Here is a 21,687-nt window from a genome sequence, read left to right on the forward strand (position 1 = left end):
ATGGAACAAACAACATGACAGATCACGTTGCCCTTAAAGATGAAGCACCGACTACAATCTCACCCCATGAGATAAAGAGTCGTCAACAGAATCATAATCACAGAACGTGATTAAAGTCAAAAACAGGATTCAGACGAGCGGACGCCCATGACAGCAGAGAAAGGCGGAAAATATATTGGGGTAATATCATCTCCCTGTTGTGTGTTGAGGCAAAGGTTTTCTTCAGCACCGTTTCCAAACGGCTGTGTACCTACCTGGCAAAGAACACCTACATCGATACATCGGTCCAGAAAGGAGGCATTTCAGGAATGTCAGGATGTCTGGAGCATACCGGTGTGGTGACACAGCTCATTCGGGAGGCCAGAGAGAACAAGGGCAACTTGTCGGTGCTTTGGCTTGACCTGGCAAATGCGTTCGGTTCCATTCCACACAAGCTGGTTCAGCTCACTTTGACGAAACATCATGTACCCAGTAGGTGTAGAGACCTCATCGCTGATTATTACAGCAACTTCAGGATGAGGGTCTCTTCAGGAGCAATAACATCCAGTTGGCACAAGGTGGAGATCGGTATCATCACAGGGTGTACCATCTCTGTGACATTGTTCTCCCTAGCCATGAACATGCTCACTAAGTCTGCTGAGCCAGAGTGCAGAGGGCCCCGCACGAATTCCGGACAACGGCAACCACCCATCAGGGCATTCATGGATGACCTCACAGTCATGACAGAATCAGTCCCAGGCTGCCGGTGGATTCTGAAGGGGCTTGAGAAGCTGATGGAGTGGGCCCGGATGCATTTTAAACCTGTCAAATCCAGATCAATGGTGCTGAGAAAAGGGAAGGTGGAGGACAAGTTCCGGTTTAACATCTCAGGCACAGCCATCCCAACTATCACAGAGAAACCAGTCAAGAGCCTGGGAAAGGTTTTTGACTGCTCTCTGAGAGACACAACATCTATCCAGTCGACCTGTACTGAGTTGGATGGCTGGCTGAAATCCGTGGACAAGTCAGGCCTACCTGGGAAGTTTAAAGCCTGGGTCTACCAACATGGCATTCTTCCCAGGATCCTGTGGCCCCTCCTTGTCTACGCAGTCCCTATCTCGACAGTTGAGACCTTGGAGAGGAGGGTCAGCAACCACCTCCGGAGATGGCTCGGACTACCAAGGAGCCTGAGCAGCATTGCACTCTACGGAAACACCAACAAACTGCAACTGCCTTTCAAATCCCTGGAGGAGAAATTCAAGGTAACTAGAGCCAGAGAAGTGGTTCAGTACAGGGACTCAAGTGATCCGAAGGTGGCTAAAGCAGGGATCCAAGTGAGGACTGGCAGGAAATGGAGGGCAGAGGAAGCAGTTCAAAAGGCAGAGGCAAAGCTGCGCCACAGGTGCATGGTTGGCGTGGTCACACGAGGCCGAGCAGGGCTAGGTTCCTTTCCGAGTCCCCAAATGAACACCAGGGGGAAGGAAAGGCGACGCCTTGTTCAGGATGAGGTGAGAGCAGCAGTGGAGGAGACCAGAACCTGCAAGGCTGTGGGAATGAAGCAACAGGGAGCTTGGACGAGATGGGAGAATGCGGTTGAGAGGAAAGTGACCTGGGCAGAGCTTTGGAAAGCTGAGCCTCACCGCATCAAATTTCTCATCATGGCAGTGTATGACGTGCTTCCAAGCCCGTCAAACCTGCACATATGGGGCATAGCAGAGACACCAGCATGCCCACTGTGTTCCAAGCGAGGGACCCTGGAACACATCCTCAGTTGCTGTGCAAGGGCACTTGGAGATGGACGGTACAGGTGGAGGCATGACCAAGTCCTTAAGACCATTGCTGAAGCCATCAGCACAGGACTGGAGTGGTCAAAGCAGGTCCGACCATCTAAGAAAACCATTGCCTTTGTCAGAGCTGGGGACAAGCCAACTCCTGTCAGAAGAACAACATCTGCAGGCATCCTGATGTCTGCAAGAGACTGGCAGTTGTTGGTGGATCTTGAACATCAGCTGAAGTTCCCCAGCCATATTGTAGTCACCACCCTGCTACCAGACATTGTCCTTGTGTCTGAGTCTACCAAGCAAGCAGTGCTGATGGAGCTGACAGTCCCGTGGGAAGATCGCCTGGAAGAAGCCTTTGAAAGGAAGCTCTCCAAGTATGCAGGTCTGGTCAGCGACTGCCAGCAGGCTGGTTGGAGAGCAAGGTGTTTCCCTGTGGAGGTTGGATGCAGAGGTTTTGCAAACATTTTTGCACTGATCTGTCCAGTCAGTGGTTTGCAAGATTATCTCCAGACATACAGTACACAGCCACTGTGTACGACTGTAAATATGTCACATTAGAGGTCAGGTAGCTGCGTAGCAAACAAAAGCAACAATATTATTTGTCAGTCTAGTAGTGGCATATCAAACAAAAAAGGAAGAGGGTGAAATTGGTTTGTTACTGCACTCCCTGTGGGGGTGTGAAACTCGTTTGTCGAATGTGAAGTCGGTGGGTCAAACGGTTCTCGAGTTACGTGTAATTTTTAGATGACCCAATGTTATTCTCCATAGAGAAAAACTTCCGTGACCCAGGGGATGAACGAGTGACGTCAGGACTTCGGTACTATGGTGCTCTTGTATTTGGTCAATTTTATTTATGGGCAGATTTTCATTTATTTAGATAGGATAGAGGGTAACCAGAATGCTCATCCAAAAACGTACTTGCTACCATTTTTTACGTGGAATGGTGGTCCCCCAGCGGCGGAACACTCGCCCCATTTAGTGCGGATTCTGCGGAACACTAGTCCCCACCTAGCGGTGGAGCACTCACCCCGCTTGCCGTTGAACGCTCGCCCTCCACCCTCCGCCGGTGGAACACTTGGCCAATTTGGTGAGAACAAACTACAGCCCCTAGTATTCAATTATGAAGTTATTACGGTAGTCAAAACTCAGACTAGGCCTCAGTGACTCCTTGTTTGTTTGATTCTGACCATAACAGAAACCTGTGGCGCCGTCTGAAGCAGACTTCAGCCAGAGAGAGGCCTCAGCTGAGAGTTTTAGGCAAGCGTATCGCCATGTCAAACGTTGACAGGCGAAACACGATAGAAGTCAGATTCCAACTCGGGTCCACGCAGCAACTCACAAGGAGCATACTGGATATACTCATAATCCTGATTGTTAATAACTCTGAGAGTGTGTATAAATTTAACCCATTTATTTACATTTGTTCATTCTCTGTGATTCATGCAGGAACTAACGGGGTGGGGGCCACCATAGGCACCCCTGTATTGGGTACTTATTAGCTAGACTGGGTGACACCACCTTTAATCAGTGGGTGTATATTCAGGTCAGAGTCCTGTGCCTGCATCAATTAATGAGGCCCTACCCCTGCAAATGTGTTTGAGCTTCAACGGACAAAACACCCCCCCCCCCCCCCAGAGATGGGCAGTATTTGAAATACATGTATTTGAAATACGTATTTGAAATACTTTTTTGTATTTTGTAATTTGTATTTCGCTGGGATGGAAGAAATGAGATGTATTTTGTATCTAAATACTTTCAGATTGAGTATTTTCTGTATTTCAAATACATAAAATACTTTTTTTGTTTTAATGTAATTTTATTCAATTTTAAACATTTACACTGCCTCAGGTTTAAACTGTCAAAACACACGCACCCATACACACAACACAACACAATGTGTGATGTCACTTCTATTCCGCCTTCTGATTAATCAATCAGATTGATTGATTTAAATATTTATTAACAGTTTGCAGAATTACAGTACATTTCAATCACAAACTCAATACAAAGACTGTTAACTATGAGTAGACGACCCAATTAATCATTACACTTGTTTACAACAGGGTCCACCATGTTCAATTCATCAAAACATTTAGAGACGTACAAATAGACACTTCTATATAGTTAAAGAACAGAACAGGAATTCATCATAAAGGAAGCAAAAAGGGAAAAGATACATATACAGTGAGGAAAAAAAGGGGGGGGGGCGGTGGGGGGGGGGATTCAGATTTTATGGGGGCCAGTTTCGCATTGCAGCCGTCCGTAGGTGCCCTTTGAGAGCAGTTTTGAAGGAGTCAAGGGATTCACATGTCTTAATGACTGTTGGTAGGGCGTTCCACATTTTGGTGGCATAGGAGTGAAAATAATTTAGTCCCTTGTTTGTGCCGGATCTGGGTTGTACATGGTTTGTTGCACTCCCTCTGGTGTTGTGGGTGTGGACTTCGTTTACATTAAGGAAGTATTTAGACAGGTACATGGGTATCTTGGTGGTGTATCGAATCTTGTGGACCAGACCCATTGCAAGATGCTGTACTCTGTCGTCGACCCTAAGCCATCCCAGCCTGTCAAAGTGGGCAGGGGTCACGGGGTGAGGTGGGTTCGGGGGGTGAGGCCAAGTAGGAGCCTGACCAGTTTGTTTTGGGAGGTCTGGAGCCTTGTTTTAAGGGCCTTTGAGGTGCTGTGGTACCAAGAGGTGCATGCATAGTCAAATAAACCTTGTACGAGGCCTCCTGTTAAGGTCTTCAAGGTGATTTTGTTGACCAGTGAGGAGATCCTGTAAAGGAATCTTGTTCTTTGATTGACTTTTTTGATTACGTTGGTGGCCATTTTATCACTATGCATGCACCTCTTGGTACCACAGCACCTCAAAGGCCCTTAAAACAAGGCTCCAGACCTCCCAAAACAAACTGGTCAGGCTCCTACTTTGCCTCACCCCCCAAACCCACCTCACCCCTGCCCACTTTGACAGGCTGAGATGGCTTAGGGTCGACGACAGAGTACAGCATCTTGCAATGGGTCTGGTCCACAAGATTCGATACACCACCAAGATACCCATGTACCTGTCTAAATACTTCCTTAATGTAAACAAAGTCCACAACACCAGAGGGAGTGCAACAAACCATGTACAACCCAGATTCGGCACAAACAAGGGACTAAATTATTTTCGCTCCTATGCCACCAAAATGTGGAACGCCCTACCAACAGTCATTAAGACATATGAATCCCTTGACTCCTTCAGAACCGCTCTCAAAGGGCACCTACGGACGGCTGCAATTCGAAACTGGCCCCCGGAAAATCTGAATCCCCCCCCCCCCGACCACCCCCCCTTTTTTTTCCCTCACTGTATAATTATGTTTCTTTTCCCTTTTTGATTCCTTTATGATGAATTCCTGTTCTGTTCTTTAACTATATAGAAGTGTCTATTTGTACGTCTCTAAATGTTTTGATGAATTGAACATGCGGTGGACCCTGTTGTAAACAAGTGTAATGATTAATTGGGTCGTCCACTCACAGTTAACAGTCTTTGTATTGATTTTTTGCTTGAAATGTACTGTAATTCTGCAAACTGTTAATACATATTTCAATCAATCAATCAATCAATCAATCAATCAATCAATCAAAGCTTACACACTCAAATTGAACCACAAATGAGAGGCAGAGTAGTGCGGGCCTTCAGTTGTTGGAGACTAACCTCACAAGGCTCATATCTTCAAGTTCTTCTTAATAATCTTCAATGTATTAGACATTCTGACAGGTCATTCATTTAATATTTGGCAATCAATTATGAATTTACTTATCATTATACACATGTTCATGAAAATGTATTTTCATGTATTTTCAAAATACAAAATACGTATTTGTATCTCAAATACATTTCTCAGACCAGTATTTGTATTTTGTATTTAGATACATTTTTGACCCAGTATTTGTATTTTGTATCAAAATACATTTTCAATGTATTTTGCCCATCTCTGCCCCCCCCCCCCCCACCTCTCAACTAAAACAAATCTGTGTACTTAAGTGGCTTCGCCCATTAGAACATGTGGCTACCAACCACTGTAGTCGCTATGAAAGCAGAATGAAAGACCATGAGGGTGGTTAGAGGTTAAGAAAACCTGGGGAGCAACTGTCAGGAATGTCACAAGCAGATGTTAGAACTAGAGGGATCCGTGGCCCTATTACCTTACAGTGCCCACTTAAGATAGCTACTGTACTTGAGCCTTATCAACCTATTACTGTGAGTATAAGATAAGCTTTACAGCTTGATAGCTCATTATCTGTTTGTAAAAAAGGACTATCACACTTACTGTACAATAATGTGCTGTTCTGTGATTACAGAATGTCATAAAGTTATATAAGTTACCCCTAAAGTGTACAAGTCCCAATTTGTATCGACCCTTCTCTAATTTCCCTTTCTAATTATGTTAGACAAACTGAGGGCAAAGTCCGTGTACATCAGAGTGGGAGGCAAATGAGCTCAGTGTCTCCAGCTCAGAGGGTTAGGAAACAAACCTAAGAGACAGAAAAAGGGGATCTTTCATAATATTATTAGAATTAGTATTAGTATTCGTAGTATTTAGTAGTAGTATTATTTAGTAGTAATGTAGTAAGAGTAGCCGTGGTAGGAGTGGGAATGTTGAAGAGGATCGTAGAGATTGTGGCATGAAGGTCTAGGGATAAAATATGACTAGATGGTGAGTAACTTTGCATTTTATGATTCGCTTTTAGTTTTGTATTCTTCTGACATCAAGTTGATGATCATGATTTTAAATTTAATTATATTTCAGCGCTGTTGTGCCACTCTTTTCTAACCTTACTGGTACACGAAGCCATTTACAATTGTCGCTTGACGCTTTTACTAGCACTGAAAATGGGCACTAATGCTTATTTACATCATTATTTCATCATTCATAATAGGCAATGGATAGAAACTTTACTCACAGCAGCCACCATTTTTTGGTATTTTATGTAAGAGTTGTGCTGGAGTGGATTTCACATGTTTACATTTTAAAGGTATATTCAGTGATTTCACTTAATTCAAATATCACTTATTTTTTTGTTTTGTTGTGATAATCCTCCCTACTATAGAGTGTGCTGGCCATATAAGGAGTTCCTCCCTGTCCCCAGTTAACCCCTGGGGGTCAAAAAACCTTAGGTTTCGTTTTTGACTCTCTATCCTGATTGGACGAAAGGCTGGGTCCCACAGCCAAAAACGAAACCTAAGGTTTTTTGAGTGAAATCACTGAATATACCTTTAAGTAAGCTGCATGTAGATTGTAGACTAGTGTAGTATGCAAGATCATAACAACATATTTTGTACAGTAAAAAAAATGTAATAGCAAAAAGGTGGTATTCTCGCTGTGTTTGTTTTAAATATATATTTGGAAAATCTTCCAGTTCTGGAATAGAAGGCTTCGGACTGTCATACTCTAGGATTTATTTTGGTAAATTCTTCCTTCGGATGTACAATCACATATACAATGACCAATATTAATCTCCCCGGTCTACCTCGCCGAATACGAGCCAATTGTGTTCGCCTGCCAGATGCACCACAGTGGATTCGAACCCACAGCCTCCGTGGTGGTAGGCAGGGACTTTATCACTGCACCACCCGAGCGCCTCTATTTTGGTACATTTTTATCCATTTAGGGTAGTTATCGTTTTGAACTATAGACAGGCTTTAGATGAAGCTGCTTAACATGAAACATGAAATTATTTTGACCAAGTCTCAATATCTTGTCTTCTCCAGGTGCTCATCATGCCCTAGATCTGGTGCCTCTGAAGTCTTACTCCAAGTCCCTAGGTGAGAGGTTACTGCCCCCTGCCATCTGTGAGAGCGCCCAGGCTGTGCTGGCCATGTGGGCCAAGGCCAGCTGTCCATACTCCGGCCTGTACCCCCTCACCATTCGCCTGCTGCCACTGCTAACCGTGGGCTGGAGTTACAGCCTGAAGCTGGCAGTCCTCCCTTCCAACCACATTAGTATTTTGATTTCCATCCTGAGTGGAACATCAGTCATCATCACAGGTAAACCCATGTGTTAGAATGATATATGCTGATATGTTCCGGAAATATTGTGCTAATGTAATGTATAGGTTGATATCTCCACACCCGGAAATGCAACCTGTCAAGAACAAGAAATTGCAATGTATTTTTGCATATCCCCTCCTAGATACACATACACACAGTTCCCTAAACATATGCATTACATCAGAGGTGAGAGAAAGGACAGGTTTAGTTGCAGTGCAGCACCCCTGGAGCATTTTTGTGGTTCTGCCTTGCTCTATAGCACTTTGGCAGAGTAGATGTAACACCACCCAAAGTCCAGTCAGTACTTTACATCTAGAACATCTCAACGTTTTTGGTTGGGGACCCCCGGAAATGCTTTGGCCATGTCTCGCGACCCCTGATCCGCCCCCCTCCCTACCCCCAATACAAATTGACCGCTAAACTAACCTTAATAATAGAGAAAATAAATACTGAAACCAGATATAATCAATAAGGAAAGTTTATGCATGTATTATTATGTGTACTATGTAAACTCTCAATTTCCATTTTCCAGCCATTCAGTTGCAAAAAAGTTAAAAACAAAAAATTAAAACATAAAAAAAATCTGGGTACGTGACCCACAGGTTGAGAACCCCTGATCTAGAATACACCCTCCTGTTAGTGCCAAGAATCAAACCAATACACTTTAGTCACAGGTCAGCCTCCCTACATCAAGTTCATCCGGTCACCCCCATTATGTCAAATGTATATCACGCTTTAAAATGAAAGTCACTTTACATGGAGAGGGGAAAAAAGAAGAGAAAAACAAAGAGTGAATGACTTCTTACTCTCTCTCCTCAGCCTCCCAGAAAATGCCTGGTGTAGAACCTCTGGAATGCCTGTATGCTCTCCTGAGCCTTATTCTACATGCTTTCTACCTGACCTGGCTGGCCAAAGTCTCTGAGGCAGAGTGCTGCCAATCCCCTGATTCCCAGATGTATATTTTTGACATCTACTACACCCAGCTGGTCAACCAGAGCTGGGTGCTGGGCCTCCTCTGCCTACTGCACCCGGACGGCCTGTGGCAAGCTGAGTCAGGGCAGTTGGCATACGCTGCTTTTCCATGGCTACCTGTTGGCCATTCTCTTGCTGGGGATGCTGCAAAGTTTCCTGGTTGGCATGAGCGCATTGTGTTTCTCACCAGTTGCTGCTGCACTCCTCCACTCGGCACGGGAGCTAACACAACCACTTTTCAAGCTGCTGTATTATTTTTGAGCGGTGCCTAACCGCTCCATTACGTAGCAATGTGTGTCTGTATGTACTATGTATGTATGTATGTATGAATGTACATATGTATGTATCTGTGTCTGTCCGCGGAAAGGCTTACCGGTACCGGGCCGGCCCCCTGTGTGCGTTCCTGGGGGTCTGGATGTTGCAGGCACCCCCACATGGTACAGTTGCACCGCTCACTTCACACAGGTGTGATTTTTACAGACACCTGTTGTCCATGGCAGCACTGGAGAAGAAAGGGTAATGTACCGAAAGCCCAAGGGGTCAATGGGCCCAGAGAAAATTTGCTTTACATTACTCACCAGAGTCAAAAGGCTTTGCCATTTGTGTCAATACCAAAGCCTAACAACTCTGAGGAAATAGGCTGCTCCAAATCAGTTTGTGGACTATTCTTATTGATGGACCTCACCCTTGTTACGCAGCAATTTTTCCATCAGTGGTTGAACAATGCTTTCTGCCGTTTTGGTCCTGTGTGTCAAATTACCTCAGAGGAGAGCTAACACACAGTGTTTGGCAGTTTTGTCCATAGCTGACAACTTGACATAAGAGTGCGTGGTCAGCTGCCATATAACCCCTAGATAACATACAGCATTAGATTGCATTGATTAGCCTAGTAGTAATTATCAGCCAGCTGACCGATCAACAATCAGCAGGGATTGCTTTATAATCTTAGGTTTAGTTTTTTTTACTCACTGAATATGTCATTCATTATAGTGCTCCAGAAGATTTCAATTACAGCATTCTAATATAGACAATGAATTTGTATTGTGAACACCCATGGATGATTGACTGACTGCTAAGGTTAGTCAAGGTCCCATGATGCTGTGATTATTAACCAAAAGCCTGGGTAGTGGGTACTGAGGCTAACCAAGTGTTATATTAGCATTGCCATGCACACATGCTGCAAATGTGTTCCCTTGAATTCAGTTACACAGTTAATGTTAAAAGTGTCGATTCACTCTTAAAATATTTCTTTGCCCATCTGTGAGAAACAAAAAAATCGAACTACACGAACCAGAAATTCAAATAACATCCACATTAATACATGAAATACCATTTTATTTTTCAGATATCCAAAGAGACCCACATGAAACCCCTGGTGTCTTCTTACACTCTGCACATCTCTAAAGCATTAATGTGTAGTTTGTCTTTATATATACACATGGTTTGACTCAGGGAACACGAACATTAGGTGTTTGGTGTGAAGTCACACAATCAAAGCCTCACCAAGGATAAGCACCTGATATGTCCCATACTGTAGGTCTGTTGTCCAATCAGAGGCTTGGCACGCATACCAGGTGTATTTGCTTTTGCTCTTTGAAGAGGCTTCGATTGTGTGACATGATCACATTACCATGCAAACAGCCTCTGTGCGAGAACCAGAGAGAGAAGATGGTGGGACAACGTGTGTCAGGCTGGGACATTGTACCCTCTCACATGATTCCCTTTGACTTAGGGCTTGTGTGCCCTGAGTCAAACCTTTTTTCAGTTGAGTGCTCAACCACATTCTGGTTGTAAAAATAGAATAGAAACAGATGAGTGAGACGAGGGGTTTCCATAAAACCATTACCCCCCCCCCTTTTATGTGCACAATAAACACATAACAAAACTGTCCCTTCAATCCTCAAATTACACAAAAAATAGAAATACATATAATTGACATCAGTGATTCAAACATGATTATGGTTCAATGGCTCCAGTAAGTTGCTATGGCCAGCAAAACCTGCTAAATCTAGGCCTCATCTGGTCAAAGATCATTCTCCTTCAGCAAAACGTCACAAATCTGTGCCATCTCCACAACCAGGATCAATTTAGCCTCTCAGCATGTTTCAGGTCTCTTTCAGGTCAAGAACAAAGCTGACATGAAACATTATCTTAGATCAGCACACCTAGTCCATTATTCTAATAAAGTCTGATGACAGCTTCTGTTTCATGAAAAGATGCTCTGTAAATACCCGTCAGTCCTCGTTAGCGGAGTCATCTCCTCCACCCTTAACTCAACTCTGTCAACTCTAGCTCACGGCATGTCACTTTGTGCTGTGCTGAGCTTGCACATCTGTTATTTTTTAACACAAATCTCAACCTCAGGTCTTACTGGGCTAGTCGCGGTCGGCGTTGGGGGGCAGGTGGAGGCCCAAGCTGTGTAGCAGACTGGAGGCCGGGCCAGCCAGTCCATCCTGAGCGCTGAGGGACTCCAGCAGGTTGGAGATCAGGTTGAGGTCCACATCCAGAGGCTGGATCTCTGGCTCTGTGTCCTCTGCCTCTCCCTCCCTTGGGACACCCTCACTGTTCAGGGGGCAACCATCGACTAAGCCTGCACCGCCACTCTTCTCCTGGAAGGAAGAGCAAGTTTTAACAATACGTTTATTATTATAAAGCAGAAATAAAATTACACTTCAATACTACATAGTAAATGTCACATTTTGGAACAGCAAATAAAACATCCTTAATACACCTCAAAGTACCTAAGAAATCAATACAACAAATCACCAAAGTCCTAATCTTTTAGTAGCAGGGCAAAATGTACAAAACAAAATGTACAAAATATAAACCGAAATAATAAGTATATAGGCATGCACATAGGCTATATAGAGTCATAGGCCGTTGTATCCTATTGACTCACCTACCAGTGAGGAGCCCCCACCAGGAGGACATAGAGCCTTTTTGTGCTACTCCTCCTGCCCAACAATCCCTGCTGACAGGTGCTGCCCGAGCCGATAGGAGTACATGCAGTGACAAATATCACACTCCCCGCCCGGCTTCCCTCCCCCGAACACGGGCCAATTGTGTCCACATAGACGCCTGACAAAGCCGGTTGAAACACAGTGTAATTTAACCCACAACCTCTGTGGTGGCGGGCAGGGACTTCACCACTGTGCCACCTGAGAGCCTTCAAAAAGTCCATTTGGCGATTTGCATCCGCTACTGCTGACCAATTGTCCAAGTGGGCCCTATCCCTGGATGATAAACTAAGACGGCTATTGATCCTGCAAGGTAAATTCAGTCGCCAAAGACGGCAGAGCAGCTTAAGATACAGGGCAAGAAAAGTACTGCAGGGTATACTACACACTGTACATAACTAGGGCATGCCTTCTGGTGGAGAACAATATGTTTACTACTTATGTCATGATTCCAAAAAACGTTTGGTTGACTTTACGCGATTTTCTTTTCAGATGTTTTCCATGAGCATCATATTACTATTTTATTCTATAGTATGCGGTGTCAAGGGGTGGGAAGGTTGAGGTTTTTCTTTCTCTTTTTGTATTTTTTCTTTCCTCTTTTTTTGTTTTCTATAAAAGAGAAACTTACATCATATCATAATGTTTGTGTAACAATTTATAATCTGTTCTCAATAAAAAACCTGACAAAAAAAAAACTTTTGAAAGCATACATACAACTTATTTTTTCTTGTAGTGACTTTATTTCAAAAATACTAAGAGCGCAAATCTCCACCAGAAGTCATGACCTAATGTACGGTAGTACTTTTCAGGCACTTGGACAATTGCTCTGCAGTAGCAGATGTGAATCTCCAAAATGGACTGGGTTTTTATTTTTCTTGTTTTTTTCGTTCCCCATGTAAATTAACATAATTTTAATGCATTATATTTTGTTTTTGTAATGTATATAAATGTAAACTGAACTCTTATCAATTACGGTAGGTCAAATTGTTATAAGTTACGACACACAGACCCATGCACTACAGGCCCACATGGCTTGCTCCCGAAGTGCCTCACTAAGGAAAGGGAAAGCAGGACAGACACAGTGAATTTTGAAGGAAGGGACTTACCTTTTGAGTAAAGCTTTGTCCTATATTAGTGCCCATTAGTTCATGGTCCATTTGGTCCATGTATCTTTTGAGACTGTCCAAAGTTTCTTCCCCCTTCTTCCCTCCAGAACAAGAGGAACTGCCTTCTGCCTCTCCCTCGTCACTACTATCATCATCATCATCCTCATCCTCATCCTCATCATCATCAAGATCATCTGAATCAAGCTCGCCTTCGTTACTCCCTGAAACAAGTGAACGGCATGTTGAGTGCATAGAGGCATGGACTGTACGTTTTGGCAACTTTGGTGTAATGAGTAAAAAATGGAGATCCCTCACACTGTATTCACTTACAGCAAAAAGGTTGCTTGCTTCTACACACCTGGCCCAGTAGCAGGAGTGCAAAAGGACCCTTTTTTTGTCAGAATCAGTTTTTATTGTCACTTCCACAATACACACAAGGCATACCCCTGTATGCCTTGTGTGTTCTCAAAGCCATTTACAAATATTAAAAGGTATAGAGAGAGAGAGCAAACAACAACAACAAAAAGTGCAATTGTGATCATACCTAGTAGTCTGTCCAGGGCATTGGCCATGGAATCTGGATCCAACTTGAAAGGCTGATTTGAGTGGATCCTGGAATACAGGAGGAAAACAAGGTAGAAACCAGTTGCATATTTATATGGGAATAGATTTCTACATTGCCACATTTGCCAGTACACATTACCAGTAAGCAAGCCCAGGTTCTCTCTCTCTCTCCTTCAATAAACAGCTGTAAAGCATTCCTGATTCCTCCCATGTAGGTGGCAGTAGTGACCGAGTAAACATAGAGTCGCTGGGCAAACATTCAGCAGGAGAAAAGGTGTCATGGTATGTGTGGATATGTGCCATTTAATTTGCATGCAAAAAGGGCTTTTTAGACTAAAGTTGGAGTTTGCAAATCCATTACATTATCCATTTGCACCAGAGTGATAGAGTTCTATTCATAACCTCAGCAAGGCTTACTACAAGATTATCCACTTTTTATCATTTGATAAAACACCTTAAAACACAGCATGATGTGTATTATTGACTGAACTGGCCTGTGGCCACTGAGTCTAAGGTCACATTCATACCAGAGAGCTTTGTTGCGATTAAAAAGAATCCTGCTGCGCATTTTCAGAAAGTGCACTTCGTTTGGCAGGTGTGAAGGCTCATTCGAATCATAATGCGTATCAAAGAACCGCATTATACTCGGAGCAAAAACGGGGGTTTCGCTTCGCTTCCAATCGCACTTGATTACGATTCGGTGCAGGTGTGAATGCAATCCGCAGTAAATAAAGGAAATGAAGCAAACAATGTGGCGGGTGAGGAGCTGAACACAGTTGGAGACGGAGAAGGCATATTTTACGCAGCGCGTTACCATGGATAGACGTGGTCGAATGAGGAGACTGAAGCCCTGATCGAAATGAGGACGAGTACATTAATCAATTGCTTAAGAAAACACATACTGCAGTGCAGTGTAATAGTATTATAGCCTACAGAATATTATGTCTGTCTGTGCGTGCCGTAAACATGGAGTGCTGTCACTGTGTGGGGACTAGTGGGGAGTAGGAACTTTCATCTCAATAAACGTGTAAACATTTTGCACTGCTGTCTGTTATATCAGTGCGCTCAGCGCTGTGCCTCCATGCCCAAAAGAACAGTGTGTGGCTGCGTGTGTATAGTGAGAGAGCTAGAGAGAGAGGGGGGGGTCCAGTCCCAGACGGCACGACACATGCACGTTATGAGTATAATTTTATCACCATAGATTTCACTGTGTAGGCTAGTTTATGAATGGAACACATTGATAAAGGTCCCTGCTGCGTTTCCAATTGCTGTGGATGACAGTGTGAAGGCAAACCGCAGCAAATTAAATATGCAAGAATCCCAAATTCTCCGCCCATACGCATTGAGTCTACCAAAGTATTAGGTGAGAATGTGACCTAACTCACCAGGGTAACTCGGCCCCCTCATGTGAAGACATGGAATTGAGGAACTTCTTCATGCTCTGGCTCACTGCTACCAGGCTGTAGCCAGCCTCATCGTTTTCTTTATCTTCCTCCTCCTTCCTCGTCTCATCTGCACCCCTGACATGCAACTCATGCTTTGTGGACGTTGACTTTTGGCTGTCGACACTTGTGCCTCCCCCAATTCTCTGCTCCAACATGCGTTCTAACTCCTGAGCTGTAATATCCAACCAGTTGTCGCCTGGAGACAGAGAAGAGACAGAAAGACAGAAGCCTTGAGCGGGAGTGGCTCAGGGGTAGTGTGGTTGGTAAAGCAGCCCGGTGCCGGATGGGAACCATGAGGTTCCCAGTTCAAACCCGGGTCCTTGAGCAAGACTCTGAACCCCTAATTAGTCCTTTGCTAAACCCCACCGGCCCACCCCAAAAGCGATTGTCCAATGCCAATCCAAATAGTTATAGCAACCGTTGCTAGCTGGGCAAGCTTTCGCCACCTCATATATGTCAACTTAGGCAGCTTAACGTTGGGAAAGTTACACGACTGACCCACTCAGGTGATGTCAATAATACTAATCACCGTAGTCTTACCGCGCATTACATTGATTGAGTAGCATACTGCTGTTCCCTCATTTCCTTGTATTTCTAGTTTATTGAAATAATGTCATGCAAATTTGTTCAGTGCATAGCACATTTTGAAGCTCTCTTGCTACTGAAATGATCGATTATTTATATGGAGAAATCCCCGTTATTTACAATGCATTGCAAATTTGGGGGAGAAGGAAAGCGTGCCAAGTGTAACCGTTGCTCTTAGTAACCGTTGTTAATGTGCCTGTTGGACAAGGACGGGTTGGGGAGGGACTTAGCGACGGGATAATTGCTCCCGATGTGCAGGTTGGTGCCTTGCATAGTTTCCTCCACCATCGGTGTATGAATGGGTGAATGTAATACACAATCTATGTAAAGCGCTAAATAAATGCACCATTTACCATTTATGGAAATCAGAGGGCAGAGAAAATAGCAAAGAGAAAGGAAAAATAATTTCTATTCATATCAAATCAATCAATCATTTCAGACTCTAGTCTAAAGCAGTAATAATATGTATTCTATTTGACAAACAGTTTGACACACACACGCGTGTCTCCGGGCCTTAGGCCTGGTGGTCATGGAGACAATTATAATATAGGTATAGCAACTAAGCCCTGGTGAAATACTGTAAAACAAGTTATGCAAGGCATGTGCACTTCCACTTACTATCCTCTGGGGGGAGTTGTGACTCTTGCTTCCTCAGTTCATCCAGGTTGAATGGAGGAGAGCTCTGCAGTAGCTGAAGAATATCATCACCTGTTGACCTGCTGCTGGAACTACAGATAAACACACACACACAACATACATGAATGCAGAGTTTTGTGGAGTTTGCATGTTCTCCCCCCCCGTGTCCCCTAGGGTAGGTACCCTCACAAAAACATGCAGTAATCCTGGTCTCTAAACTACCTCCCCCTGGCCAGCTGGGGCGCCTGATGGAGGGGAAAGGAACTGGTCGGAATAACGTGTTCCTTCCATGCGCTAAGTCCGGCCAGGGAAATTGCCCCGTCAGGTGAAAAGAAGCAGCTTGGACTCCTCATGCATGGAAGGAGGCATGAGGTCAGTCTGCTGCCCCCCCAGGTTGGCAGAGGAAGTGTAGTGCCCAGGATTACATTAGATAATTGGCACTGGGTGAAAAAACAGCAAAATCGTGGGATAAATATTATATAAAAATAAAAAAAAGAATGCAGACAGAGTACATACATCATCCAACACACACACACACACACACACACACACACACACACACACACACACACACACACACACACACACACACACACACACACACACACACACACACACACACACACACACACACACACACACACACACACACACACACACACACACACACACACACACACACTCCTCACCCGTGTGATGGGGAGACTGACAGTTTGAAGAAGTTTTCTGCTGCCGTCATCAGCTCTCTATAGCTCACTGAGCCTTCAAGCTCCCCCTAAATTCCACAACAGCCACAGCATTCAGCTCGTCAAGCTCAGCGGTGGTTAACACAGACAAGCACAATCTAATCCCTTAATTAACCACAAGAAGTTAGAATAATTTAGTTAAATTCCAGACATTTAACATTTATGCTGACCTGCCCTTGTAGGGTTAATCCAATGCATCAACGTTATCGGATGTTAGTGTCTGACTACTAATTACATGACTCACCCGGAAGTATTCATTTCTCTTCAGGCTCTCCAGGAAGCCCTTCCACTCAGGGTTACAGGTGACTGGGGCATCAGGCTCTGAAGATGGCATTCTGCACTTAGAGCACAGGATCTCAAAGCCATGGGCCTGTGGGTGTTGTACACAAATACATGCATGTACATGAATAGATGCATGCACAGGTCATTTCTCAAAGCATTGGTCTGGTGGGGTACATATTAGTGCTGGACAACTTATTGAAAAACGTATTACTTTATTTGGACTGGACAATGCACATTCATGAACAGACATGATAATACATGCACATTACCGTAGTAAAGCTTTTATAAACACTTTGTTTTCAATCGTTGGTTTCATGTATATAGATTATGGCCCTATTACGTTTTTAATTGTTGATAAAGTAGGGTATGCTTTTGGAGCTTGTGATTAGCTTCTACTGAGTAACGACCCACCCCTCGCTCCCATTCACACCAATACCTTATTGGATACATATTAATATATAGGTTAGTATATACAGAAATATACAGTGAGTACAGGAATTCTCTAATCACTTTTACTGTAAGTCAATGCAAGAAGTAGATAGCATTAAGCTTGGCTCACCAGTTTCATACCCAGCTCGTGGGCTTTGTACTGGGGGTGAGAGCGAGCAGGCAGGGTGAAGCCACTCCTCCGGTCTGGGGTGAACGGTTGCTGCTGTAGCTGGGCGTAAAGACAGCGGGTAAACTTCACCTGCAACATTGAAACAGCATAAGGGTTACAATCATTCAGTGAATTTTCTGTTTTAGAAACTGACCAACCTGTTTTAAACAGGTTGGTCATTGACAATAGTGATTGTATAAAGAATTCTAATCATTAGATTAAATGAATGATGTTGTACGGGGACATAATGATCTGTGAGGGAGTACCGTGGTGAGGACTCGCGTATCAGGAGGAAATGTCTTGAAGCTCCTACAGGCTTGGAGATCGACTGGATCCCGAAGGTAGAAGGCTGACACTGCCGGTGCCACCAGGTCTGGTCGCTGTGCCAACACCGTGACAACGCCTTCCGGTAAGAAGCAGCGGGCACGGTGAAGGCTAACAGTAATCTTCTCTGGGTACCTGAGAGGAAGAAATAAATAACATGTACACAACACAATACTCAACACTTTGTCTTTAAAAGACAGTATTGTGACTTGGCTTTATAATCCATCTTGTCCTCCAGTGATCTGAGGCCTATGACAGTGAGAATTCCCCTCACCCCTCAAGCCGTTTCTTCAGGGCCAAGCTAATTTTGGGGCTTGCGCGGCAGGCCTCAGTGTAAGAAGACAGCATGGTTAAAGCCTGGGCCATGCTGGGGACCACACCCCTGGGAAGGCCCACTGTACTGGACCCAGATGGGCACGGCAGGATGTACAGGTCTCCTTTATGAATGAACACCTAAACGGGACATTGACAAGAGACATCCAAAGGGGGGAAAATATATAATTAGACTGACATTCAGCTGTTGACAAGAGGGCACAAGAATTGCTAATTTGACAGACAAATGGACAGATTGAGACAAAACATATGGGAACACTGATCGTCATAGTTTTCTTTACTACCTATTATAGAAATCTCACCCTGTTCATACTGGTCTCTGGATTCAGCCACTTAGGAAGATAGTCTGCTGCCTCAATCAAAAGGAACTCTCCATCAGTGTCCTCAACCCTGTGCGCAAAAATATCAAGTATCATAATATGAACTAAAAACATAAAGGAAAACTAAACACCCACAACATAAAAAATAATAATAACATTGTTTCACCTGGCTGCTAATTCAGGGAATGCCTCTGTGATCTGTTGGAGGAGATAAACAATAAACCACTCATCTTCCACGTTGTCCCCAAATTGAGTGTTGCCTTCAATGTGAGCGGGAACATCTCCTGTCAATAAAGAACACGTCATTATCAGTAAATTCAAAACCAGGGGATGCTGGCTGTGCATGACAGGAATTTTGTTTTTCCCCCACCATGCACTAGCCACATTTGGAAAATGATTAAATTGACTTAAAGCCTTTCACTAAGTCCCTCCCCAACCCGTCCTTGTCAGGCACGTTAGCAGCAAGGAGACAGGGCAAGCCGTCCTTCTCCCCCATAGAGATGCATGTTAAATGACGGGATTTCTCCATATAAATAATCGATTATTTCAGTACACCTCATTTAGTATTATAGCTGTTGAATCTCTGATTGTCAACAATAGCCTTCACTTGGGTGGGTCAGTCATGTAACTTTCTCAACGTTAAGCTGTGTATATTGTAGCGGCCAGCTATGGCTGCAGCCAATAGGCCCGTCTTGGGGGCGGGACTTACTGGGGAGTGATTGACGGGGGCTTTTGGGTACACTGTGTGTGTATAGTTTGGTTGAGAGTGCAAACCAGTCTAGGAGGAACACAGACAAATGCTGTTGTTATACTGATGATTATTGAAGTAATAAAGAGAGATCTTTATCATTGGAACTACGTATCTGCCTCCGGTTCCTGGGATCGTTACAATATGTTCAACAACACAGTCATGCAAAATAACATTGACAGCTATGAGGTGGTGAAAGCTTCACCTGCATAGCAACAGTTGCTAAACTATTTGGATTGGCATTGCACAATCGCTTTTTGTGGTGGGATTTAGCGAAGGGCTAATTGGACTATTATTACAACATGACAAGTTAACTACACAACTCAAACCTCTACCAAATTGTCATTGTGCAAAAGTTGCCAGCAGAATGCAAACATTGCAGGCCAAAGTAAAGTCACAATTTCATAGTAGTTGTAACTCCTTCCTTCACCTTTCTCTGGCTTGTATTTGAGGTTGAACGATTGATGCTGCCAGATGTAATTCACCAGGAGCGGGGCAACCTTGGCGAGACTCTCCTCTACTAAATGTGCCAGACGCTGTTTGAGGTTTTTGGAATCTGAACCATCAGGATGGATTAAAAAGAGTTTGTACTGGACCACATCCTCCTGCACCATTCTCCTTGATAATGGATCCATGGTGGGTCTCATCCAAATGATCTGTCATATAGTCCAAAATGAGAAGATAGGTGAGAAAATCATGAGTTAATTTATACATTTATAAATGTCTATCATATCTGAGAGTTAATTAACATGACTGTAGTTTGAGGAAAGACTGTTGATGTCCTTCAACATGATTTCCTACATCCTATGTACATCAATCACTTACATTGCCCACATTCAACAGAAATACATTAAACTAGAAAAAGTGCCCTTCCGGGCACAGGTCTCCACCAGGTTATCCACAGATCCGTGCAGTTAGAGGTAAAAACACTTTTCGGCCAGTTATAGCGCCACCTTGAGGCTGAGTTGAAATTGTTCATGTGGCATTTCGTCCTCGGCCTAGTGGGAATGTGGGTGCACAATGTCACGGAAATCACGCGATGTGTTCATGATTTGCAGCATTTTGTTTGAAACTGAGCACTCCTGTGAACTTTGGAAGCCAATCTTAACCAATCAGGATGGAGTCTGATAAATCTGAAAGACCCGTTTCGTTGAATGGCTCTAGAGAGACTGTGTACCAATTTGCGTGATGTTTGGACAAAATCTGTAGGTGTACTGTGCAAAAACTTGTTTTGCACAAAGCGGCCTCCTGGTGGCGCTATAACAGGCCGTTGTGGAAAGTTTGGGGCAGAGGTTCATGGTTGGCATCCAGGGAGTGTGTGTGCAAAATATGGCATCGAAAAACTTGTTTTGCACAAAGCGGCCTCCTGGTGGCGCTATAACAGGCCGTTCTGGAAAGTTTGGGGCAGAGGTTCATGGTTGGCATCCAGGGAGTGTGTGTGCAAAATGTGGCATCGAGCGGGTTAACGGTGGCTGAGATTAGCTGTTCACGGACGGACACACGGACGGACGGACGGAGTGCAAAACATACTCTCCCCATGCCTTCGGCTGGTGGAGACAATAACACATATAGCCATACATTAATGTAGCAGAAGCCAAGGGCTCCAAAGTCCAAATATGTCATAAAATCAGTCAAGTAAGTTAAGCAATTGGCAATAAGGTGCCCTTATGTGTATATCAGTAAAATCAGTGAATGCTCATATACTGTACGTTTGATTGATTGATTGAAATATTTATTAACAGTTTGCGGAATTACAGTACATTTCAAGCACAAACTCAATACAAAGACTGTTAACTGTGAGTGGACGACCCAATAAAGCATTACACTTGTTTACAAGATGGTCCACTATGTTCAATTCATCAAAACATTTAGAGACGTACAAATACACTTCTATATAGTCAAAGAACAGAACAGGAATTCATCATAAAGGAGGTAAAAAGGGAAAAGAAACATATACAGTGAGGGGAAAAAGGGGGGGGGGCGGACGTAATAGTCGGTCATACCTGGACTTGTTTTTCAGTTCATAAGATTCTAATTTAATGCATACAGAATGAAGATTCATAAAACCGAAAAAAAACCAGTCAGAACGTCTTTAGCACGCCGCTCCACGTTGTTTTCGTTCGATCATAAAATCCTTTCGACTAGCAACCAATATGAGAAATGTTAGTTCCTAGCTTTTATGTTTACTCTCATCTGTTTGGTTGGAAAACACATGGAACATTATGAAAATGTGTGTTTAGTATACGTTGCAGATTTTCACAATTTTAATTACATTTTAATAAT

At 43.8% G+C, this 21,687-nt stretch overlaps 1 protein-coding gene across 2 annotated transcripts; it reads right to left on the reverse strand.

Annotated features, from left to right (window-relative positions):
* Positions 1–10,205: 10,205 nt before the first annotated feature.
* ecd (ecdysoneless homolog) lies at positions 10,206–21,513 on the reverse strand. Of its 2 annotated transcripts, XR_014569891.1 has the most exons (15): positions 21,408–21,513; positions 19,835–20,060; positions 18,823–18,940; positions 18,639–18,726; positions 18,278–18,456; positions 17,946–18,138; positions 17,641–17,769; positions 17,044–17,169; positions 16,743–16,828; positions 16,036–16,145; positions 14,773–15,028; positions 13,368–13,435; positions 12,824–13,044; positions 11,068–11,369; positions 10,206–11,017 (listed from the first exon to the last, which is right to left on the reverse strand). XR_014569891.1 is itself a non-coding variant. In XM_083775583.1 (14 exons), the coding sequence occupies exons 2-14, from the start codon at positions 20,049–20,051 to the stop codon at positions 11,136–11,138; spliced, it is 2,025 nt and encodes a 674-aa protein (XP_083631709.1). In that variant the 5' UTR covers positions 20,052–20,060; positions 21,408–21,513; the 3' UTR covers positions 10,206–11,135. The 2 variants fall into 2 exon arrangements, 1 of the variants encoding a protein (XP_083631709.1); XM_083775583.1 differs by having other exon boundaries at positions 10,206–11,369.
* Positions 21,514–21,687: the final 174 nt, after the last annotated feature.

The sequence above is a fragment of the Protomyctophum parallelum genome (assembly GCF_964188405.1).
Source record: "Protomyctophum parallelum genome assembly, chromosome: 10".
Lineage (NCBI taxonomy): Eukaryota > Metazoa > Chordata > Actinopteri > Myctophiformes > Myctophidae > Protomyctophum > Protomyctophum parallelum.

Coding starts and splice junctions, on each gene's coding strand:
- ecd (XM_083775583.1), bottom strand. CDS start 20,051: ATGAGACCCACCATGGATCCATTATCAAGGAGAATGGTGCAGGAGGAT. Junction 18,941..19,834: donor CAAATACAAGCCAGAGAAAG/GTGAAGGAAGGA, acceptor CTTTATTGACAG/GAGATGTTCCCGCTCACATT. Junction 16,829..17,043: donor AGAGAAATGAATACTTCCGG/GTGAGTCATGTA, acceptor TGTGGAATTTAG/GGGGAGCTTGAAGGCTCAGT.